Raw genomic sequence first — 23,865 nt, forward strand, 5'->3', positions numbered from 1 at the left:
TTACTCACTGTAAAATAGATCCCGATGGTGTCGTGCTGGCGATGGATCCTGTCAGTGACTTCGTCGAGCAGTCTGCCGATGGACGGCTTCTCCAGCGTCATCGAGGGCGACAGGCCACAGCGGACCAGAGCGGGCCACACCTCTCCGACACAGTCCCAGTCCCTCGCACTGGCCAGACAAACACCACTTTGTACGCCCAGCAGGCAGTACAGAGCACCCTGAGCACACACAGACACAGACATATGAAAGACCATGTTATTGTAATGAAATCAGAAGACGATGATGGTGGTGTGAGCACTGAAATCTGGGCTATTGTCTGAATTTAGAGGAAATGACAAACAACCTGCATTCAGGCGATCCTTGCAATTCATAAAGTCAGGAAATGTCACGACTGCATCGCATTAATGTGTTTGGTATTTGTGTTCAGGCTGTCATCATTGAAATATTTCACTTGAACAGCACCATTAAAATGCCACAGCAGGATGTGAATAATAGAAACCTAGAAATCAGGCATAAACCTCATTGTTCTCCGTAGCTGCACTGGCATCATATTAATCCAGTTGCAGATCGTTACAGATAAATGGAAGTTACATGAACGTTCACCATTAACCTTATACTAAAGTAAAAATACATCACTTGACAAATCCTCCCCATGACGACTGTCTGTCAAATTTGTCCTGCTCTTTTGGATTTAGGCAAGTTTGACAAAATCTCTGGCGAGTCATCCTGTTTGAAACCACATCTCTTGTAAATGTAAACAGTAAATCATACATCTCGTGTGTGTGTGTGGCTTGGACAGTTATGTAAGCAACCAAACAGCCACCATTAGAATGAAGTATTGGCGTCATATTGTGTGAGACAAGAACCACAGGATTCACACATTCACACATCAGGAGAGCCCTCACAGATTTTTCCTCCTGCAAACATGTTTTGTTGGTGCTTCCGTAATGTGTGAATTCTATGGACTTTGCTCCTGGCTAGTAGCACCTTCAAGGATTTCAAGGGATTAAATATAAGTAAATATAAGTTCCTTGACCCTATCAACCGTCTGTGTCTAGTCTAGCCCTAGGGAAAGTCACTGGTCTGCAGACCTCAGGCTACCAACAGGAATGTAAAGTGAGAAAAGGGCACACAGTTTTGGACTGACTTCAACTTTCAGCACCACGGACAGTGGCCAGTATGGTACCTTGAACTGCTGCTGTGTGCCGGTGGTGTGTTGTGGTGAAAGCAGTTGTAGGATTCGGGGAATTAAGTCTCTGTAGGAGAAGCTATAGGTCCCCAGTGCGATTGTCAGCACATTCTGGGCCCTGCTACGGACCTGCAAGGACACACACATACATACACACACACATGCGCTCTCAATTAATTTCTATTTCACATGAGATATTTATGTTAATGCCATCAGGACATCAGGAAAATGGGAACCAGCAGATGTTCTGATTGTATTTTTCTCATTAAAACAAATGAATGAATTGATTAATGTGTGTTTTGTCAGTTTTTACCTGGCTGTAAGTGCTGGTAGAAAGCAGCAGCAGGTCGCAGAGCAGCTCCTGATGAACCACTTTATATTCACTGCCCTCGACCACCAGCTTCCTCATCTATTCACACGGAAATACAGTTTTTAATATTACGAAAACAGCAGCTTCTGACTGAGAGTGACAGGATGAGTTTTATATTACGCGCATGTGATTACAGCCACATCTGTGACCGTGCACAAGGTGTGTGTGCTGTTAAACTAACCTCATGCTGGAGTAAAACCCGGTCAATCAGCAGTGCTCTAATGTGCTGCTTTTTCCCATGAAGCTGCAGGAGGAAAGAGGCGACATACTTAAAAATCTCTCTACAAGTGACTCATTGACAAGTGACAACAATCAGCAGCCTTGTGCGTTTTTTTTTTCCCCAGCTCACCCTGTTTTCCATAGACTTCTTGACAAGAGTGAAGCTTTTCCAGCGTGAGTCAAACTCCTTCTTGTGAGTGCCTCGGAAAAACATGAGGTCACAGATGATCTGTTGTCAAGACAGTCAGAGAAAGGGCGCTGTGAGACCTTCGCGGGCCTACCACAGCGTAGAATAATAACATTTAATACATGAATAATAAAAATAAAAAACAACATGGCTTGGACACCTTAATGATGACAAACAGTGACTTTGTGTCATCCTCAGAGTGCTCCAAGATGTGATCTGGATGGGGGGAAAGTGGTAGACAGATTAATTGTGCAATCCAATCACATTCCAAACGGAGTGAGTGAGTTAAGAGCTGGAGTCTAGGGGAGTTCAAATCTTCACTCACGTAGCAGCAGTCTCATGGTTTGGCAGATGGACTCTCTGTAGTTCTCCTGTGAATCATCTGGAGGGGAGGAAACACACAGATGTCCGGTATGGACACAGAATACAGGATGAGCGAGCGGCGTTATCTCCCACTGAAACTGCTGGGAGAGCGACTACTTATGTGTGTGTGTCTGGCTGCTTGTGTTTTCTTACTGTATTCAACACCTATATGCAGCTTGATCTCGCCTAGATCCACCATGGAGGGCACCCTGAGAAGAAGTGAAAAAAAAAGTGTGTTTTTATATACAGTGTATAATGTGTGTGTGTGTGTATGTGTGTGTGTGTGTGTGTGTGTGTGTGTATGTGTGTAGCTGCGGGTCTCACAGGTCAGATACGTGTGGTCCATCCAGAGGGGGCAGCATGCTTCCTGCTCCAAGAAGGCAGTGCTGCACAATAGCAAGACTCTGCAACAGCTCCTCCCTGTGAAAGAGGTCACACATTACAGTCCCTTCATAGCAGTGTGTGTGTGTGTGTGTGTGTGTGTGTGTGTGTGTGTGTGTGTGTGTGTTGGTGTGTGTTATGAATTAACTAGCAAGTCTTTAATGGTGCTAAATTAAACTTTTCCCTGTCCCCTGATGAGGCTTCAGCTAAAGCGTTAGGACAGATATTAAAAACAGATGTTAGACTTCAGGTTTCATTTTTTTGGACGCAGACAAATCTCATTAATCAGACCTGACAGGCTGGGGTTTTCTTTGTTTTATTTGTGTGCGTGCCTGATTACATCTAAAAATGGAAAACCAAGAAAAAGACAGCACACCTGCTCATTGGCTGATCTCCAGAGACGTGGCCCTTGATTCGCTCCAGCTCGGGCTGCAGGAGGCGGGACAACAGCTGGAAAACAAAATTCTCCTCCTCCGTACTAGGCACGTGCCAACACACACCTAAGGCTGCCACATCTCCAGCTCTGCCCCAGTCCTGCAGAGAGAAAGACGTTTTCTCAAAGAGTTGGAGAGAGAGAGAGAGAGAGAGAGAGAGAGAGAGAGAGCTAGAGATGCTGCCACTTTTTCCACTGGAACAACTTGCAGGCAAACCAGAACAACCAATCCACCTCACAACCGCAGACCAGTGTCATCTTCTGGCATTGAATTATTTGAAACACATTTTAAAGGGGTAGGGACACTCAACATTGGAGAGAAGAAAACAAATCATGCAACACACTGACCTACTTTGATGACAGACTAACAGCTGAATCCAACACGCAAAATACCACTAACTGAAAGAAACTCAAAGAAAATCAAATCCAAACAAAATACACATTCAGTGGCCATGAACTGCAGATAAAAAGAGTTAGATTTTTGGAAAAGCAAGAAAGCAGCAGAGGAATGTATCTGTAATTACAGCAACCCAGACACGATGCAGTCGTTTAGAAAAATAAAAATATTTGTCAAGGTTCTGAAAAAAACTTTTCATGTATGATTACAGAACTACTGCAGGGAAGGCGGCTCGGTTGGTCTCCTGCTGCCACAAAGTAAAGCAGACAAAATTATCTATCAGCCTTTAAGCAAGATTAGCAAGACTTTAAAAAAGAAGAATTTAGCAAATTTTCTTTCAATTAAAAATAAAAACTCCAGTTTGCAAGCAAGAAAATCCAACCTCTCTCAATTCAATACATGTTCAACAGCCACACTTGGTCTGGTGTGACCAGTCAGTCCTTTTTGACTTTTCTGCACTTGTCCTACACATTATGTTTTATTATTTATCATTATCTTGTCAACAAATCTGATGTCCTGCCAGGTTCAGGTCATATCGTTTAACTCATAATTATGAAATGCTGTGCAGAAAAAGAAACATTCATGTGAGCCTCTAAGTTGTTATTCTGAGTCTGAGACATTGGGAACTTCTGAAAATAACAACGCACACATGTCAACAAACTGTTGGCAGAATGGCTGCGAGTGCACCACAGCTTGCAGTTACATCCACATAAAATCCAATTCTATCACTCATGGTTTCACTTTGCAACAAACCTGCTACTAGCTTGTCCTGCTTCTAGCTAAATTAGGCAGTTTATCTACGGTGAACCACCTTAGAATAACACATTAACACTCCCCACTCAGAAAAAGGGGTGTTTTTCCTATTCTTCCCACACTGCTGACATTGAATGCAGCATTAGTAAGAAGGATTATGAATTGGGATGCCATCCAACACAACCTTCCCAAACCTACCTGGCTACATTAAGCTTCAGCATTCAAGCATTCAGCTGTACATGCTGTGGCCAAGTACAGAAATAACAACTCTTCAACATATTTCTTTGACAAATGTGAAAAACTGCAACTACCTGCGGCCCCTGTGTCAGATCTGTCATAATATTGCAAAACAAAACATAGTAACTCCTGTGCCAACAAGAAAGCAGCTACCATGGACACAATGTCTCTTATTGCAGATCGGGACATGGACATAAGTTGCTTGTACTGAAGGGTTTGTACAGGCCTTAAGAGGTATTCAATATTCCTCAGGAAAAAGCAAATATACAGACAAGTCAGAATAATAATGATCACCCTGTGACCCCCTCTCAGATTTCTCTTGTGACCCTTTCGGGGGTCCCAATCTCCAGGTTGGGAACCACTGTCTAAGATGAATGATTGCATCTTTACAGTTTACGCTCACTGTGTTAGACTTTTGCTGTTATCAACGTTTTATTTTTTTTCCTCCCCCATTATCTGCTATTTTCCATCTTTGTGTACAAATGTGTTTAGTTGTTGTGCAAAGAAAGCAACTTGACATCAAATTAGAAATACAAAGAGAGACAACAACAACAACAGAGAGAGAGCAGCATTAGCCAGTGTATGTCCCAGCAGTGTAGCCATTTAATTTCAATTTGATAAATGCTTTCTAATTGTCTTCATGGAAATGGAAAGGCGACTGTGTGCAATTACCGAACCTGTAACATCCCATTTAATTTAACTGCGGGAAAGAGCAGCTTTAAAGATTCTACTTGTGGCATTTTGTATTTCCAAGAAAACCTCATTGTTTCCTGTCACAGACTAGATACTGTAATAGCTGTGTTGACAGCCAATTACCACTCGAGGTGGTTAGCAAATAAGCTGTAGCTGAAACCATACAGTTAGAAACAAGTAATGGGATTTAATTCACGTATTAGTTTGTAAGATTAAAGTGGTAGTCATTGTTTTGTCTCTTAAAATAATCTTCTTTTGTGCAGTAAAGTGTCACAGCAGTTTTAGTATGTACTGTATGTGTGTGTGTGTGTGTGTGTGTGTGTGTGTGTGTGTGTGTGTGTGTGTGTGTGTGTGTGTTTACCCGTATAGGGAGGTCAGAATCAAAACCTCCAGAGGTGCTGCGGTACTCGGTGGGATAGATGAGGGACAGCGACCGGAGTGTGTGCTCTAGCAGACTGCAGGCGAGTGTGTACGCACGTTTACAGCGCAGTCGCACACACACACACAGGATCCGCTCCATGTCCCCCTGGTATTTTAACAGCTGTTCACCATCCACACGGGTTACCTAAAAACAACACACACACAAACACGAGACACAGGCAATTCAGTGGAGAGTTGTGTCTTAAATATCGAGGTTCTCCTGTAAATCACAGCATCTGGCTCGCTCCCACTCGCATTAAGCTCCCAGGAGTAATAAAACAAAACAGAAAGGGTATCAATATGTTCTGGTTAACAACAATGCTCTTTGATATTTATGACCATGCAGGGCGCACGCTGCAAAAAATGTCTTTGGGTCATAATTTTTTTTCTCGTACAATATCACAACTGTAGTCTTATTTTCTAATACAAAAGTGTCATGGTAGTGAGGAAATGATATTCTGAAAACAAACTGATCTGTAATGGAATCAAGTAAATATACCGACCCCACTGTAGCATTTTCAATCATTTTAAGATTAAATAAGTTTTTAAGACATGAACTGGATGACGTAAGTTATTAGGATTCATATTTTTTAGAGTGTTGAAGCCCTTGGGAGGTGATAGATCCTTGTCTCACCTCAGAGAGCAGCTGGAGATTCCACAACAGCTCCTTATCCAGCTCGTCTTCACTCTGCAACTCCTCGTCTACACAAACACAAACACAAACACACACACACACAGACATAAAGAAGCTGAGTTATGTACTGTATTGCTCTCCTGAGAGGCTGAGCTCCTTTTGCAGAATTTTAAGGTCATTTCAGATTTTAGCCATGCTAGCGGTGTATTTTTAGGGATTTTGGGGTGTTTGGTCCACCACTTCAGTCCTTATCCATATCTTCAATATATTCATGGTCCTAAGAGAAAATTTAGTTCATGTCCCTCTCAGGATGAAATGTATTAACTTTGATGATTCCTCTGTTTCATTTAGAGCCACCATCATGTCAAAAATGTAATTTGTTGCATATGACCAAACACCTGCTAAATTACATTCCCATCAGCCTCAGCTGTATTTGGTTTGGTGCTTTATTAGCAAACGGCTAAACTAAGATGGTGAACATGGTGCACATTACACCTGCTAAACATAATGACATCAGCATGTTTGCATTGTAATTGTGAGCATGTTAGCATGCAAAAGTTAGCATTTAGCTCAAAATACAACAGCCCCTAAGTATTATATAGCCTGGCAGAGTAGCTAGCGTGGCTGTAGTCTTAGCCTTGTTAATCTTTCTTTGGTAATAAGACTAATTTTATTGTTTTCAATAAAATAAATGTTAAAAATGTAGAATATATTGTTAAATATATTTTATTTCTAAGTCCCTGCATAAAAATTAATTTAAATTAATATTCTTAAAATTTAACACATATTTTTTGTTACATTTAGATACCACTTTGTTAACCAATTGCTTAAAGGCAACTTTTACTTGTTAAATCACCAAACAAAATCACTGATTAAAAAACAAATTTTTTTTTGTTTGTTTTTGAATTGAATTTTGAATTTAAACCATTAAACAGTGAATGACCTTGTGAATGAACTCATTCAATTACTGTTACATTCTAGAGGACTTGAACAGTCGTCATGCAAACACACTGTCTACTCTATACGCACATGAACACACTAGACTGTTCACACACACACAGTGTGGTACTGACTGTCAGTAATGTGGAAAATGACGTTGCAGCAGTGAGGGACGAACAGACGGAGCGACTCGGTGGGATGACACTGCAAACACATACACAGAAAATGCATGCATATACACACAAACACACACACATTTGCATACACAAGCACAAGCATGCAGAAAAATACATCAGTGAGGAATGATCTCTCACTGTGAACACTGAAAATTAGCAAAATAACATGCAGTAAATGAGGAGTTAAATACAGTATGACACGTGAGCAGAGGTGTTGAATTAATAAAAACCAAACAAAATAACCATGACCTTATTAGGTTGCATTTTCCTGCAACTATATCAAAACCTGCACCAACATATGAAATACAGTCTTTCTTCTGTGTTGCATTATTTCTTAATCTTGAGATATACTGAGTCAAACAAATCTAGACCACACAGCAGAATGACAGATATAAAAAGCCCCACCTGATAAACACACACGCTTACCTTTGCTGCGGCTCGACACATGTCGGCCACCATCCTGCCTGACACGCATGTCTCAAAGATGTTGGAGGTGGCAAAGTTATACACCTTCTGCAACGCCACCTAATGTAAAGAAAAAGTTTAGGAGGATCAGGTGATGCATATGTAGCAGCTCATGTGTATAGATTAAATTTTGACATTTTTTGAGCAACCTGTGTGCGATATTTTTCCACATACAAATGAATGATTGATAATCATTCATAATGTATAGCTGCAAATCTATATTAGTCTGTCACAACCAGCATTACAGCGTGTTCACCAAGTCTCTGTTGCTCATACACCATAAGTGGCCTCTCTTGTCTCTGAGCCATAAACCCTTTATAACCTCATTCCAACCAGCCTTTTTTAACAGCACACGTTTTGACTTGGTGCAGTAGGAAAAGCAAAGGCGTAACTAGTAAAATTAATGATGCCTGAGGTCTATTCAAGTATCCAAGTGCTGCATGACAGTGAGCCAGCATGCACAAAACCAGGACCCTGAAACCGAAGCAGCTAAATGGAATCCAGCCAGCATTAATTGAATTATGTGTGACTATATTACCTATACTACCACTTTTCATTGCATATGTTTTAAGTGGGTATGAATAATTCACTTGCTTATTCATTTTTTAGATGACATTAAAGTGTAATTACGGTACAGAATTTTCAGACCACCATCAATGTTACTCAGGTAATATGATGTAGTTTCTGGTCATTATCAAAAAGGCACTGCACCGATCATACACGTGAAGGTCGGTTTGCTTGTCACGAGACGTATTACTCAGCCTCTGAAAGCAGCTGTATCCTGTCTTCTGTGGCTCTGGATGAGATGTTCAAAATTTAAGAAAAAATTACCCTGATGATTGATGGTGTCATCAGGGTTATTTCAGCTTGGACTTGAGACTTTTCTTTTCTTTTTTCTTTTTTTTATATAAAGCCTTCATGTCAAACTTGAGCTGTGGGGCTTGAAAGACACGTACATCTGTGAGGCGTTTAGGGTGGGGAGGTTTTGTACTGAAGTTGGACGGACTTAATGTGAATCATTCTGGACAAATGCATCAGCCAGATAAATGTAATTTCATGGTTAAGTTATGTATTATTAATGGATATGTACCTGTAAAGCCCCTGCAAACTAGGAAACTGAGTTTTTCCCCTATAACATTAAATATTCATGATTACATAACCAACTATCAGAGTTCATTTTAAGGAATTATTTAAGAGTTTAACACTAAAAACTCAGCTAATCTGCTTTATCTGGACTACATGGGTGTGATCTGATCATATTTGAATGTCAGTTCTCTGGCAACACAAGCAAATAACCTCACAGTTGTCATCTTATTTTGATCAAAAATATTGCCTAATCTTGATTGGTGCACAGAAATATGTGACGTCACCTTTTTCCCCGCCTACTTCAAACCAGTGAGAAGAGCAGACAAAACAGCAGAGACAGAAATGTCTCATGTGAAACAACCAAAACTGTTCCAACTCTGGCAGAAACTTTTGTTTTCATGTAGGAGTCCATCTCCCACAGTAAGAAGCTGACTGAGAATATATGTTTTCAGGGCCTTTAAGGTTTGTGGTCTGTATTAGAAACAGGAAGCGTTCAAGTCAGACTTTCGGAATAGACAATAAATGAACTTAAGTAAAGGGACTGGCGCTACCAGGGATGTATCTGAGAGAGTATGTGATACCTTGTATATTTCTGTGGAGCACTGTGTTAGGATGGTGCTAACAGTAGAGGACAGGCCCAGCTCCACCAGGCTCTCCAGATGAGTCTGAGTATCCGTCTCCATCTCGTCTCTCGTCTGTTCCAGGGTACTGCTGTCTATCAGAGCGAAACACCTGCACAGAGCACCACAGATACGCACACACATACATGAGCACACGCTTATATACCTGTCAGCGATGAACATGTCAAAGGTGAAAAAGCCAAAAAGGCTGTTTTAGCACAGCTAGCGATGCAGACCAGTGCATTTCAAACAGAAAGAGACACATTCACACCCAGGCGCTGACAGTGAGGCTTTACAAAGTGACAGCTTGGCTTGTTAATTTGTCTCTACCTGTCCAGGAACTGAAGAACAAAGTCCTCAAACTCAGCTGAAGCAAAACACAGATCTTTCTCCATCTGAGAGGGACAAACAGAGGTGATTAGTCGGTGTATTAGTATAATGTGTGTGTGTGCTTTAGTTTATGACGCTGTATGTGAGCTGGTTTTATTCCAAAAAGTGATGAGCCCACTTTAAAGTAATGGTTTGGCATATGGGAAATATGTTTATTTACATTCTTGCTGAAAGTTAGACAAGAAGATTGATATCACTTTCGTGTCTTTCTGTTAAATATTGAAGCAGGAGCGAGGAGAGGGTTAGCTTAGCTTAGCTTAGCACAAAGACTGGAAACAATGGGAAACAGCTAGTCTGACTCTGGTGATGACAAGCCTCAAGAAAAAAACACAACATGTTTTTTTTTTATGCTTTAGTTTTTTGAACAAATGAAACGAATGAGATACAGTGTGTTAACACAAACATGAGAGTGGAATCAATCTTTTGATCTGGCTCTTCCAAAATGTCAAACTATTCCTTTAAGAAAAAGTTAGAGGGTCTTTAAATGATTAATACCAAGTACTTCAAGACTTTTGCATATCATTTTACAGATATTATGTTTATTTAATCTCTTTTGTGATTAAATTGTTCATGTGTGTCCTGTGCGTACCTCTGTGAGATCACTGTGTCGACAGGGAGCAGACGAACAATCCACTAAAGGCACCAGAGTGGTGAAGGTGGCGATGAACTGGAACGTTATCTGAACAGAGCGACACAGCGGGAAACAGATCAATTTACATCATCCTGCGTTATCACAGCCTAAGTTAAATAACCTACCAGATGTCAGTGGAAATACCTTTTTTAAAATGTATTAATTTATTCTGCTGTGATGGATTAATGTAGTCTGGAGACAATGAGCATACCAAACGAGAAATCCAATCCATTTTACAATCCAAGCAGAAACTGAAGATTGGGCCACATTAATTGCGAGTTCTTCAAACTGAGATATTCATTCCACTTTCAGGAATTATTAATAGGATAGTGCAGAGCATGCTAGAAAGAAATTTAATCAGCAAGAGCTGTATTGTCTACTTGTCTAACAATTCTTCTTCATTACTAATCAACACATCCATTAATCACCATGCACTTGCTGAAGTCGTTGGGGTCCACCCCTGGCAGAGAGCCCATGAGCAGCGGGAGCACATGTGCACGGCCCTCTGGGTAATTGTTGTTAGGGGAAATCAGGCTGCGAGCCATGCCGATCATGCAGCTGAGAGTGGCGGTGAGGGTGTGCGGCTCCGTCAGGGTCTCCATCGCTGCGTAGGTCCTGTTGTACACAAGATACAAGAAGGTAAATTACAAAGTGAGATGATTTGGGGGGGGTACTGCATGAAGTGAAAGGCGCAGGTGCATGTCGCTGCTCTGAGAGCAACTGGAAGGTAATTATTGTATTTTGGTTGCTGATTTGGCTGCTTATCAACATGATCAGCAGTTGCAGCAGTTGTGTGACACACAGCTCACGGAGGCAATTAAGGTGCTTTAAAACCCTCAGAACCCAATAGCTGCAATTTGTCAAAGTTCATACTCCTTCTCTGCGTCATAACTCAGTCTAATCTCAGCACACAGCTATGATACATATATTCTTTGATTCTGTGTGACTTACGCTTTCCAAGGACATCATCATCTCTGATTTCCATTGCAAATAAATGTCCATAAAACTACTTAGAAATCACAAAAAAATATGCTCCTTATATTCCAATTGCAGAACTTCCCCTAGAAACACCATGACTTTAACTCTCCTTCAGTTATGAAAGGAATTCAGTGACATATGTCTATACATCCATGGGTACACTGCAAGCAGATAATGACTTTTAATGATGTCAAAATGGGAACAAACATACATGCAGGCTAAGAAAAGGTTTTAGCCCACAGCTAACTATCTGACTCCATGGCAACATTATACTTCCTGTTTACATCCCAAGAACCTCAAACTATGTTTCACATGTATTGTTATTATCATTGCCAGAATCACAGTAAGACAAAGAATAACAATAGGAGTTACAAAATACATTGATATTAATTCATCAATAATAAAAAAAAAAAATTTTTGACAGTGCAAAGACTCAACATGCTTCATAACAGACATCTCACATAATTACATACTTCTCAAGTACAGGTGGAATGGCCAGTTCTGGTGTGAGGAGAGCCAGGTTCTGTAGAGCGTAGGCTGCATCCGTACTGCCGGTTTTACTGCACATGGCCAGAGGAGGGCATAAAACATAACACACACACACACACACACACACACACACACACACACACACACACACACACACAAGCAGGTAGATAATCACAGATGACCTGTCTTTGTCCAGCTTAGGCTTGTTGTGTGACTACAATCGCTGGCTGGAAGTGATACAAATGACATGTTTACACAGTAACAACTATGTAAACACCAGATTTAATAATTGATAGGTCAAAACTGCTATAAACTAGGCTAAATTTGGTTGAAAAGTAACGGTGTTTTAGATATCCAACTGTTGTTTTAGTTGTTTTAGTCCATATCTTAATGCGAACGACACGCTTTAATAAAAATGCTGTTCAAATAATGGTGTTATGTGACTTAAGCAAAACAAATTTGAGCCCTGCTGATCACCAGCGAACCAGGAGGTCTTTGGTAGCTTTGATATTTGGTGGAAAAAGGGACATAATTGTTGAGTCTAAACTGAAACCAGGGAGGTTAAAAACCAAACTAGCAGAAAGAATCTATTTGTGAACTAAAGTTCTGGCTGAAAAGATGAAAAGACGTCTGGTCATTAAACGTGGGTTAACAAGACTACTGATTGGCTCTGACGGTGCAACAGAATGCTCACACCTACTCCCACAATGACACCTATCGTTTCTATTTCTGCCTGAGTAGAAATAGTTTCTATCGGCCTTCCCACTTAGCATGAGGTCGTCTTGCACTGTCTTTGTTTTTAAATGTCATCTTACAACCTGTTTTAGCAGAATGGCTTTACTTAACTAATATTATCCTCATATATTAATTGTATGCACTTCTCTTAATCTCCCTCTTTTGTTTGTTTGTTGGTTGTATCATTGTCATTATACTTTTTCACTACCAATTTTCCAAAGTGTTGTATTATTACTTGCTGCTAATTTCTGCGATGCTCTTGTTTTTAAGGGCCTCTTGTGTCTTGTTATTGTGTTTTATCTTCTTACCACTTTGTACATCTTGCTTTAAAAGTGCTCCATAAATAAACGACTTGCTGAATAACGCTGAGTTACTGTGTTGCTATTGTAGTGATCCAGCTGTTTCGGAGAGTAATTGTCCCTACCAACATTAAATTTAGGCTAACCATGTCATGTCTTATGCATGTGTATGAGTACAGATATTAGTATTTACATGTAAATAACATATGTCTGAATATGCCTATGTGTGTGTATGTAGGTTAACTTGTAGATGTATGCATGCTCATGTGTTATATTACCTCTAGTAAAAGGGATCATGAGTGATAAAATTTCTCCATGTCTAATGTTGAAAAACGAGTGTAAATAAAAAATGTTTATGTACAGGAGGTGAGGTTGTCTTTCTGTATTGTAGTTGTCACTGCAGCCACCCTCGAGTGTTGTACCTGAACATGGCCAGCAGGGCGGCTCCGATGAGGCTGCGGGTGAACTCCTGCAAGTCTGCATCAGTCATCCTCTGACACTCAGGAACCACCGTGATCCAGCTGGGGGCAGCGTGCCGCTCTCGGTGCACGCGGCGCACAACACTCGCCGGGAGACGCTGAAGCAGCCGCATCAGTCGAGACTGCAGGCGCACACACATACACACACACACACACACACACACACACACACACACACATTCAACATTACCGTTATCATCTGGAGACACATTCCCACAGTCTGCCGTAAACAGATCTGTGATATCGTTCTTTTCTCCAGCACTTGTGCATTTCATTATTGTGTTGTTAGTGCGAAGAGAACCAGCCAAGTCCTGAAGGACAGGGTATAAATCAAAGGAGTGTGACAGCAAGCTGCTGAAAACATTCCCAACTTACTCACGGTGTGTGCATGTGTGTGTGTGTGTGTGTGTGTGTGTGTGTGTGTGTGTGTGTGTGTATGTATGAGTAAGAGAAACTTACCTGCCAGCGACCATGATTGGAGGGATGGTAGAAGGAGGCAATGCTGTTGAAGAGGCAGGTCAGCTCTTTCTGTGCAGGGTTTCCTGGTCCACCCTGCAGGGATGTAAAGTAAGTATTTAACTTATCAGCTGCGATTTTTTTTATTTTTTATGAATCTTCATGAGTCTGCACAGCTCGTACCAGAAGTGCTGTGATCCACAACACCAAGTGTCCAACGTCGTAGGAGTTGGTAAGATACCGCGGTGCCACCATCTGACTGACTCCAACTGGAAGGTTCAGACTGCGCAGGATCCTGGTGAATATCTACACACACACACACAATGGAAAGTATTAAAATACATTAACAGACATACTTGCATATCCACATAATTCGGCCCATGACTCACTGTGGGAATATAGGGGGTCCAGTCCACGTAGCCGATGTTATCGTTGGCAAGTCGGGCGAACAGGTTCACTAGGTGCTGCCGGACAAAACCGGACAAACAATCACTGCTAGAACAAACAAAACTCCCAAAAGTGAAGGCTGTCATTCCAAGAATTAAATCCACTTTGGAAAAAAAAGTAAGGATGTTCAAGAAGAGAGGAAGTGTGTGCAGCCAGGCCACGTTGGGCCAAGAGGCTGAAAGCAGAGCGGAGGCACAAATGGAAAAAGTTATATCTGAGTTAAGTGGAAACCAATACTTAAACACAACATTTCAATCATCATCTATCCAGGGTTAGACTAAGGTTAGCATACGAGTTAGGATAAGTGGTGGAGGTGGGCGTTCAGTAGTGATGGTTAAGATTAGGATATGGGGCTAGGGAATGCATTTTGTCAATGAGGGGTCCCCACGGATATAGTTAAACAAGGATGTGTGTGTGTGTGCGTGTGTGTCTGTGTGTGTATGTGGATGTCTCACCCCTTCCCAGCTTGGCTGATTTTGCACTGACATCCAAAGATTCATTAATTCATCAAACCACAACCTGAAAACACACACACAAAAAAAACATTATTTTCATACCCGCTGACATACACATACACACACACACACACACACACACACACACACACACACACACACACACACACACACACACACACACACCTGAGGCTGAATTCCCCTCATCTATCTCTAATTCCCCAAAATATGAACTCGCTCCCTCCCCTGTAGATTCTGGAGCAGCGAGAGAGAAAAACTGAAATGGAAAAATAGAGTATTAAAGATGATGTATTGTGGAAACTGTGCAGAAACCGCTGATGAAACCAAGAGTAAATCCAGACAAATAGCTTGTGAAAGAGTGAATACACTAAAGAATGCACTGAGCGCTGCGAAGAGGCTTGGTAGCTGGAACACAACTGTGAAGGTTGCGCAGAGTGAGAGAGAGAGAGAGAGAGAGGGGCGGTGGGGGCAAAGGTTTTCCAGGAAAGAAAAACATAAGCAAAACAAAGAGAGGGGAAGCACTGCTAATGCAAGAAGAGCATTATTTATTGAAAAGGTGCAAAAGTGTAAACACTTGCAGAGCCTGTAAATGTGGTCAGGCATGACAAGTGCACTTAAGGCAGGGCATTTTGGTGCTAAGTTACAAGATGCAACCAAATCACTTTAGGAAAATATTGAGATTTAATGACAGATTTAAAGGTTGCATTTCCATTACAGGACTAAAAATGGCAAAAATGCAACATATTTTACCTTTTTCTTTTGGCAGAGATTGTTCTATAAAGGGTGCTTTTGCTAAAACTTTATAAACCCTTTGTGTTTGCTCTGGCTCTGACAAGCTGCACTTGGCGTCCAATCCTGTTTCTAAACAGAGCCATTCAAGCTGGCCCACTTACTGAAAGCCCTGGCTGTGTTCCTCTGGGGGCATGATGGTGGGCAGGAACAGCTCCATGTTGCTGATGGCCTTCTGCATCACCACGTCAAACACGCACAGGAGGGGGCGCCACTCATCCAGCATCTCCTTGGTGGACTGTGCAGGGAAATACCTGGGAAATTCACACACACACACACACACACACACACACAGACGTATAAACACACACATACACAGCGAGGACACGACAAAACATGAGTATAATCAGATGCAGACAAGCAAAGACAGACTGGAGACACAAATACACACATTGATCTACAGTACACAGCTCAACTGGAGATCAAAGCAGTACATTATCCGGTGCACAAATTACATGATCACAGAGAATGAGACTTACAGTCTGCAGCTTTTGATCAAAGCCTTCAAAATGTGGTCCACTGAGCTGCAAACAAGCAGAGAGAGGAGGTGTGTGAGTGTGCATTTGTGTAGGAATTCTGCTTTAATTATCTTGCGAGAACCACATGTCCTCACCAAGGGTAAAAAAAAATAAAAAACCTTCAGTATTCAGGCTGCAAACAACAATTATTTTCATCATCAGTTAATCTGTTTGTTATTTCAAATTAGGCAATCAATTAGTCTATAAAATGTCAGGAAATAGTGCCCGTAAAAACTTCCAAGAGCCCAAGGTGACATCTTGAAATTATCTGCTGTGTCTAACCATCAGTTGTAAAAGACAACTTACTGGTTCAGAGTAATACAAAAGACAGAAAAGCAGGGAATCTTCATATTTCACAACCCAGAGAATGTTTGGCATCTTTCCTTGATAACTGACCATTTTTTCCCTGATTTACTCACACAAGTTACACACATTCACATCTGGAGCTGCCCACTGCAACCCATCGATTTTTCACAACAGCACGATGCTGCGTTTCATAATTCATTATATATATATATATTGATCTTGCATCATGTCAGGTGTTTTATACACGTCGTTTTTAAAGTGGTAGACAATGTATTGGGGTTGGCTGCAGGGGATTTTTTGTTGCAGTACCACTGTTGGCCACTGGGGCAGGTTGGCACTTTGGTGGTGTAGGTTGTAAGTGTTGTTGTACATTGCTGTACGCGAAGGTGAAGCTAGCGACCGGAGCAGAGAGTGAGGATTAGTTGGAAGTACCAGGGCAATATCTGCTCAGTTGTAACTGGTTATTAGAAAATAAATGCTGCACTCCTCAAAACCAACGCCGGGCTCCTTTGAAGGGGGTTAGCCTCAGAGTTTGGGATAACTTCGGTCCTGGAGCATCACGTACAAAGGTAACACGTACAACCAAGGGAGACTCCAGGAAGTCCGACACATAACCCCCTTAAAATTGCAATTTGTCATTTTAATTAGATCAAAAAGACAACTTAAGATTGGTAATAAGCGAGCTTTACAGGTGCTGGTTGGTGAATTGTGTTACTTTTGAAGAGATCTGTTTCCACCTGCTTCCAGTCTTTATGCTAAGCTAAGTTAGCTTCATATTTTGTGCACATACATGAAATGTAATTCTTGGCAAGAAAGCAAATAAGCATATCTCCCAAAATGTCAAACTTTTCCTTTAATGCAGAAAGGTAGGTACTCGGGTTAAGGTTTGAATAGCATTTTGAAAAATTAAATATTAAGCTATAAAACCAGGCACCAGCTGTTAACCAGCTTCAACTTCTCACAGTGGCTCACTGTAAAGGAAAAACTACATACTTGGGGAACCAGATGAGTCCAAGGTGCTCAGTTTTGGAGTAGATGATCCTCTCATACAGATCATAGAGGGGTTGCCACGGCAACTGTAGGTCATCCCTTGATAGCAGTTCCTTCTTCCTGTTTGGAAAAAGCAGTAAATTACCATCTGTCCAGCCAATTTATAAGAGTTTTTGCATCTACTGCAGGCAGGTTACTTGACATTAAAACATTCGAAAAAAAAAAAATCCCTGGTCAAGTCACAATCACAGTAATAATTTTATTTTGACGTGAGAAACTACAGGGTGTCTGAAAGGGTCTGTAATTGTGGGAAAGTGAGTCACTACCTCGCAGGCTGTGCTCAACATGATGACTGCCAACTTCCAGACATGTCTGCAAACACAACACTGTGATTCTCTTTTTTTTCCAGTAAAGTGAATTTGAACTGACAGCCGCAGACATTAGAAATTCGTAGGTGTAGATTTAGCTGGTGTAAGAAACACACAATGCAAATGTCCTATAAGGGGCTCTGTAGAGAAAAATGAAAGGGGCTTAAGATCTGAAAGTAGACACAACGCAACTTTTTGCAAGCTAACCACACAGTAAAGTCACCTTTTACTAGAATTCTTGATTTTTCAAACACCCTGTTAAGCTTTTAAACTGCATGGTAAGTAGTGTGCCACTGATGAGTACTTTATAAGCTTTAAAGCGAAGCAGGTTTTCTTTTTAATCCTCCTGAGAAACTTTAACATTGCTTTCCTTGTACTCTATTACTTGGTTCTTTGTTTAATGGCAATTTTTTACAGGAATAAACCCCACAGAAAAGTTGAGAGCCCCTGCACTGAAGAATATGCACAATTTCCACAGCCTCAGATTCCTCTTGTCTCCTCTTCTCTCATTCATCTAACAGCTATGGAACACACTCTCATTGGGGAGATTTGAAAAATGAAGGAAAGACGAACTGACGGTGCAATGTAAGGAATGAAAAAAGAAAAAGCCTATTGAGACCCAAATGCATGATGTTGAGTATCAAATTCATCTCTCAGCAGTGAGACCTGGCACTTAATATATGGTTAGCCTAGATTTTTCTCTTTTCATCTAATGGAAAACACTCAGACAAATGACATCTACATTAAGATGTTGTTTCATGATGGATGTGAAAATCATGGAAACAAGTGGAGACAAATGGGAAGTGATGAATGTGACCGTCTCGGAGAATATCTTGCAGTCGCAGGAGAAAGTGACAGATCTGATTTGAACGACAAAAGCAAAAAGTAATAAATGTACTGTCAGACCAACATGCTGTCTTTTTTACTTACTCTGAGTGAGTCTGTTGGAGTGCATGAGTCTGTGGGTGCGTAACAAATTACATTTACTCAAGTATTGTCCTTTTTGCACTGTACATTTTTGACATACTTGTAACCTATAACCTTAACTCCACTTCTTTAACACAATTCACAGAGAAATGTTGCACTTTTTATTCCTCAACATATATTTGAAAGCTATAATCACTCATTTCTTTTTAGATCCAGTCTTTACATATAAAAAAAAAACATATCAAGCTGATAAAAGGCAGTGGTTCCTCATCTGTTCGGCTTAATTGTTACCTCTTACAAAAAGGCCTTCCAGCAAACCTAGAGAGACTCCCTACCAGAGAGAGTGTTTTTCAATTTAATGGCTAAAAATAAATAAAAGGCAAAACTACTAAAGAGGTAGTATAAAAAACAACAAAACAAAACAAAGAGTAGAGAAAAGCACAAAAACTTTATATAGAATTGTTCTTTCCTCCCTCATCTAATAATACCCAAGATTTATTTTGTGTCTCACTGGATTGTGCCTGACCCCTAAACTGGGAACCACTGATTTAAACTATCAAACTGCATCTAAAGTAGGTAAATTGGTTCCACCTTGACCAGCCGTAGTAGAAGTAAAAATCTGCTTATACACCGATAATAATCTAATGATGTCATTACTAATAATGTATCAGCCAAAAGCCTCGTTTTCATTTCATTTTCTCACACAGAGTAATTTTACTTTTGATGCTTAAATGTACCAAGTAGTATGTAGTAGTAAGACTTTGAAGACTACTTCATATGATTGTTATACTTTCTGTAACCACTACACATGAAGCCATATTGCTGTATTCTGATAATATGACTGAAATGCATTTCATCCATCACTGAAAAACAAATCTAAAAGCTGGGCAGCTAGTCAGAGGTTTGAAATGAGGCTAAAATAGTTGTTTAGTTGCAACTGAAGATCTAAAAACTAAAGTAAGATGCATTTTCTTGGAAATAACTCATACAGCATGAAAGGGAAATCATAACGGAGCAATGGCTGCTTTAAAGGAGATTACATAACTTTTGCTAAACAGCAGTTACTATGTCCACAAGTGACACAGAAAAAAATGTGCATTCTAAAACATACTGTAGTGTAACAGTAGCACAAATAGAGAAAAGCCGTAAAGTCAGTAAACTATTTCCGTAATGTCAGTTACACAGTAATATCTATCTAAGGTCAGCTAACATTAGCTACCATAAGCTACTGGTCATACCAGACCAAGTAAGGCTGTATCAACAAAACCCCTGAGTGTGCTGAATTTTGAACTTACAATGAATATTAGTTTTCATTTGTAAACGGCAATTGTCTAGTTTTTGTTGCAGACCTGGATTCGCCTGTAGATCAACGATTTTTTGGAGAATGATGAAGAAAAATTTTAAGATAGAATGTGTGTTTGTTTTTTGCAATTTTCTTAAGAACTCCGGTATTGCACTCTCTTGAATGAATACCAATCACTACTCATTTTGATGCAGATCCATATCTAGGTGCAGGTGTGTACATTTGCTATAATTAAAAGCAAAGATTTAGAGGATTGCGAGGACTTGGTGGAGACATCCGCTCTCTGAATGCTTTCTGAGTGACTCTTATTTTGCTTTCTCAACGCTGCAGGCTGTTTAAACTTCCAAATGGCTTCGTTCCAAATGGCAGAGACGTAAGTGAAAAATCCACTTTAACACGTCATGTGACGTGACATCAGCATCTTGTCGCACAGTAATGTTTACCACCGGTGCTGTTATGTGATCTCATTATACTAAAGGATACCAAAGGCCAGGAGAGGTTAATGCTGGGGTGTCCAACTTTTTCTGCTGTGAAAAAATGTCTGTCAATGCTTGTGATAGTGAATAATAATTTTTCTGTCATGTTTTATTAGTTATACAGCTATTTAATTTTGTACTGCTTAGTATACTCCATCCATCCATCCATCCATCCAGCAGCAGGCTGCAGGCAACCTTCTCCCCAGCCACGTCCTCCAGCCCCATTGGGGATCCCAAGGCATTCCCAGGCCAGATGGGATATGTAATCCCTCCAGCATGCTCTGGGCCTGCCCCGGGGTCCACAGGGAGCCACCCGGGTTGCATCCTGATCAGATGCCTGAACCACATCAACTGGCTTCTTTTATTAATAAGAAGATGCTGTGGTTCTACCAGATGTCTGAGCTCCTCACCCCGTCCCTAAGGGTGAGCTGATCAGATACCCCTTCTACATGTGTGCGGTTATGTGTGCGTTCGTGTCACACCCACTTGAGGAGGTGAATGAGCAGCCGGGCGTAGCTCTGCATCATGTTGGGCTCCAGGTTCGGCAGCGTGACCAACTCATAGAGCAGTTTGATGAAGAGGATGTGGTCGTCTTTGCTGAACCTGCGGCCGTACAGTTTCAGAAACCTGAGGGTGAAAGGTGACCATCACTTCCTGCTTCAATTAACCACAGCGAACACGTCAGTGGCCCACTGTCCCAAAATGAAGCCTTGACTAACCTCACTGAATCTGAGCTGATGCCAAATGGACAAAGTGAATTAAAAGTCCAGGGCTTATTTAAAGTTAAAGGGCAGATCATGATGGCACTCTATATGTAACACCATGTGGTCTGTTTTTAGACTCTAATGACACATATATTCTTTGGCACTTTATTTCCCATTTGTTAAAGTGCAATTGACTTAAAGATCTAGCACTGAATACTTGGCTTGTGCCTTCTTTTTTTCTTTCTTTTTTTTTTAAATCAATAGCCTCTTTATTAAGGCTCTTACCCCACCCCCCCCACCCCCCCACCCCGCTCTAAAAAACACTGCACACTGTAATCCAGGATGATTACCTGGCAACAAATATTATATCTTATTTGTGAATCTCATACTACATTTTGTTTTAGGTGTCACTGATGGCACCAGAGAGGTACTGATATAACTCTATGATAATGTGTCACGATGTAGTTTGTGTTGTAGGCTACTAGCTGCACAATTTAGCATTAAGTGCCCAAAGAAAGACCTTAAAGTACCACAACTTGAAAGAACTTTTAAATAGACTATTATCATGAATCCCAAATCACTTATTATGGGTTTAACTTGTGGTAAAACAACCTTACACAAACACTTACGAGAAGAGTTTCCTGGACCAGAAAGCGACTCCTGGCCACAGCTCCCTGAGGATGACGGCTCTGGACAGGTTCGCTTTGATCTCCGCCAACAGCTCCGTGGCCTCCCGGTCCAACCGGTCGGAGTAAGGCAGCAGGCTGTTATACACGACCTCCTTCTGAGGGATAAACCCAGCCATATCCCCATCCACAGTCATATCCCACTGACAGTCTGGTCACCTTTTCTGCAGTTTAGTAAAGAAAAAATAAATCTCTTTATTTAATGGACGTTGTGCCTTCTGGGAGGTGCGCTGCCGAAGTTAGTGCGCATAATCCGCTGTGTCCAGGAACCCGGGCGGAAGGAGGGTGATCACAGGGGGAAAGTATGTCAGACTAATTGAGCTGCGCAAAGCCGAAGAGAGCCTGACCTGCGACGTGCAGGCGCTGCGTTACCTCTCACTTTACACCTCACATATATCCACAGGCTGCATTGCCCCCGAGAGGGGGGGGGGGGGGTCTTGCACCGGCAGGTGACGCACGACAGGAGGTCGAGTGAAAATGACTAGCCCACAGGTTGCAAGAAAGGCTGCATTACTTTAAGGTCAGGCTTTGATTTCAGCACCACTGAGTTTAATAAGAAGTGAAGCCTTTGATATGTGAAGGCTTTCATGTGTGGGCACTAGGTAAGTGGGCTGGGAGGAGGAAACCTTGCAGGCTTCATTCTGGACTACAAATCCCAGAGGCGCTGTATGTGTGCGTGTGCTGCGAGCTAATCTGCAGAATATTAGGATGTTCTGATAACTGGATTAATGCCCCTCTCCTGTTCTACTGACCCACAGCCCCGTTACTGGGGATAAACTGAGGGGCAGATTATCTATCTATCTATGTACGGTGAAATGTGCCGGTAATACATTTATTACAGTCCCCAATAGCAACTCCTGCTGATCTTATCCATGTCTACCTTTGCCATCTTATGACACCTCTGTCCCCGGCCCTCTCCACTCTAGCATTACTGTGCACCCTCCCATGTAAATCCTTTTACTTTAAGCCCATGTAATTCTCTGACCACTTCATGCTTAGAGTGGTGCGGCGATTGCAGGATATTGTCTGGCCTGCCTACCGCTGACGTTTCTGCTCACAGCCAGAGCTTAGAGCATAATGCAAAAGCCCTCTCAGTTCTTTGCTCTGGTTCCTTTCAGAGAAATGGGGCTATTGCTGCCACTCCACCTCTGCCTTTTCTTAAGATGCCAGATTGCACAAAGCGCCCTGTTTTTCAACCCTGCCTCAATCTCACTAGAGGTCTCCTGGATGCTTTCACAGGTTTTGACTACAGACCATGATAGCCCTGCAGCCTTCAATCAGTTTCACCTTTACGAGACAGCGAGCGGAGTGCCCTCTTTAAAACGATTTTCTCTATATAAACACAGAGAAAGACAGACAGCCTTTTGAGAGAGATCCCAGAACAGAGTGTGCCTTCTTCCACAAGGCATATCAGCCCAGGAGAGTCACGCTGGACTTTGCCAAGTAATCTCACCCAAGTCTTTCCCTTTTATATCCCCTCAGATCTTATTACTTTTGGGCTTTTTCTGACTCTCAGAGCAGTGACAGCACCTGTTTTCACTGTCTCCAATTTTGAACTGCATCCAGGAAGAAACATGGTGTCTGTTCCTATTTGTTCTTCCTTGTAATGTTTTGGGGATCTGGAAACAGAGAATTAGTTGGAATTTTGTGTGTGTGTGTGTGTGTGTGTGTGTGTGTGTTTGTATGGGCACAGGCGCTTGCGTGTGCACGCACGAATGAGTGTGCACACATCTGTGAGATTCATTATTCCACAAGTGGAGTCTACAGATGGAAAATATGATTCAGGATGATGATGATGATGCCTCTTTGACTCAGCAGGGAGAAGACCCAACAGAGGGCGGGGGGGGGGGGGGGGG

General features: G+C 41.5%; 1 protein-coding gene across 1 annotated transcript in view; it reads right to left on the minus strand.

The window, feature by feature from the left end:
• psme4b (proteasome activator subunit 4b) overlaps positions 1-22,230 on the minus strand; it is a 36,348-nt gene extending 14,118 nt beyond the window's left edge. The window contains exons 1-29 of the mRNA XM_023406547.2: positions 21,953-22,230; positions 21,106-21,246; positions 17,549-17,665; positions 16,211-16,255; positions 15,836-15,985; positions 14,922-14,985; positions 14,409-14,483; positions 14,203-14,325; positions 14,023-14,115; positions 13,507-13,685; positions 12,035-12,121; positions 11,012-11,198; positions 10,542-10,631; positions 9,893-9,957; positions 9,524-9,674; positions 7,818-7,916; positions 7,350-7,419; positions 6,277-6,344; positions 5,584-5,787; positions 3,086-3,243; positions 2,653-2,748; positions 2,482-2,537; positions 2,291-2,347; positions 2,126-2,181; positions 1,909-2,007; positions 1,741-1,803; positions 1,503-1,598; positions 1,187-1,318; positions 9-218 (exon numbers count right to left, since the gene is read on the minus strand). Coding sequence (XP_023262315.1) covers positions 9-218; positions 1,187-1,318; positions 1,503-1,598; positions 1,741-1,803; positions 1,909-2,007; positions 2,126-2,181; positions 2,291-2,347; positions 2,482-2,537; positions 2,653-2,748; positions 3,086-3,243; positions 5,584-5,787; positions 6,277-6,344; positions 7,350-7,419; positions 7,818-7,916; positions 9,524-9,674; positions 9,893-9,957; positions 10,542-10,631; positions 11,012-11,198; positions 12,035-12,121; positions 13,507-13,685; positions 14,023-14,115; positions 14,203-14,325; positions 14,409-14,483; positions 14,922-14,985; positions 15,836-15,985; positions 16,211-16,255; positions 17,549-17,665; positions 21,106-21,246; positions 21,953-22,146 — 3,225 coding nt within the window. The 5' untranslated portion in view covers positions 22,147-22,230. The remainder of the gene's footprint in view (positions 1-8; positions 219-1,186; positions 1,319-1,502; positions 1,599-1,740; positions 1,804-1,908; positions 2,008-2,125; positions 2,182-2,290; positions 2,348-2,481; positions 2,538-2,652; positions 2,749-3,085; positions 3,244-5,583; positions 5,788-6,276; positions 6,345-7,349; positions 7,420-7,817; positions 7,917-9,523; positions 9,675-9,892; positions 9,958-10,541; positions 10,632-11,011; positions 11,199-12,034; positions 12,122-13,506; positions 13,686-14,022; positions 14,116-14,202; positions 14,326-14,408; positions 14,484-14,921; positions 14,986-15,835; positions 15,986-16,210; positions 16,256-17,548; positions 17,666-21,105; positions 21,247-21,952) is intronic.
• Positions 22,231-23,865: the final 1,635 nt, after the last annotated feature.

This window comes from Seriola lalandi, unplaced genomic scaffold, assembly GCF_002814215.2.
Source record: "Seriola lalandi dorsalis isolate HSWRI2012SDOR001 ecotype SW California unplaced genomic scaffold, Sedor1 jcf7180002054311, whole genome shotgun sequence".
In the NCBI taxonomy this organism is placed as follows: domain Eukaryota; kingdom Metazoa; phylum Chordata; class Actinopteri; order Carangiformes; family Carangidae; genus Seriola; species Seriola lalandi.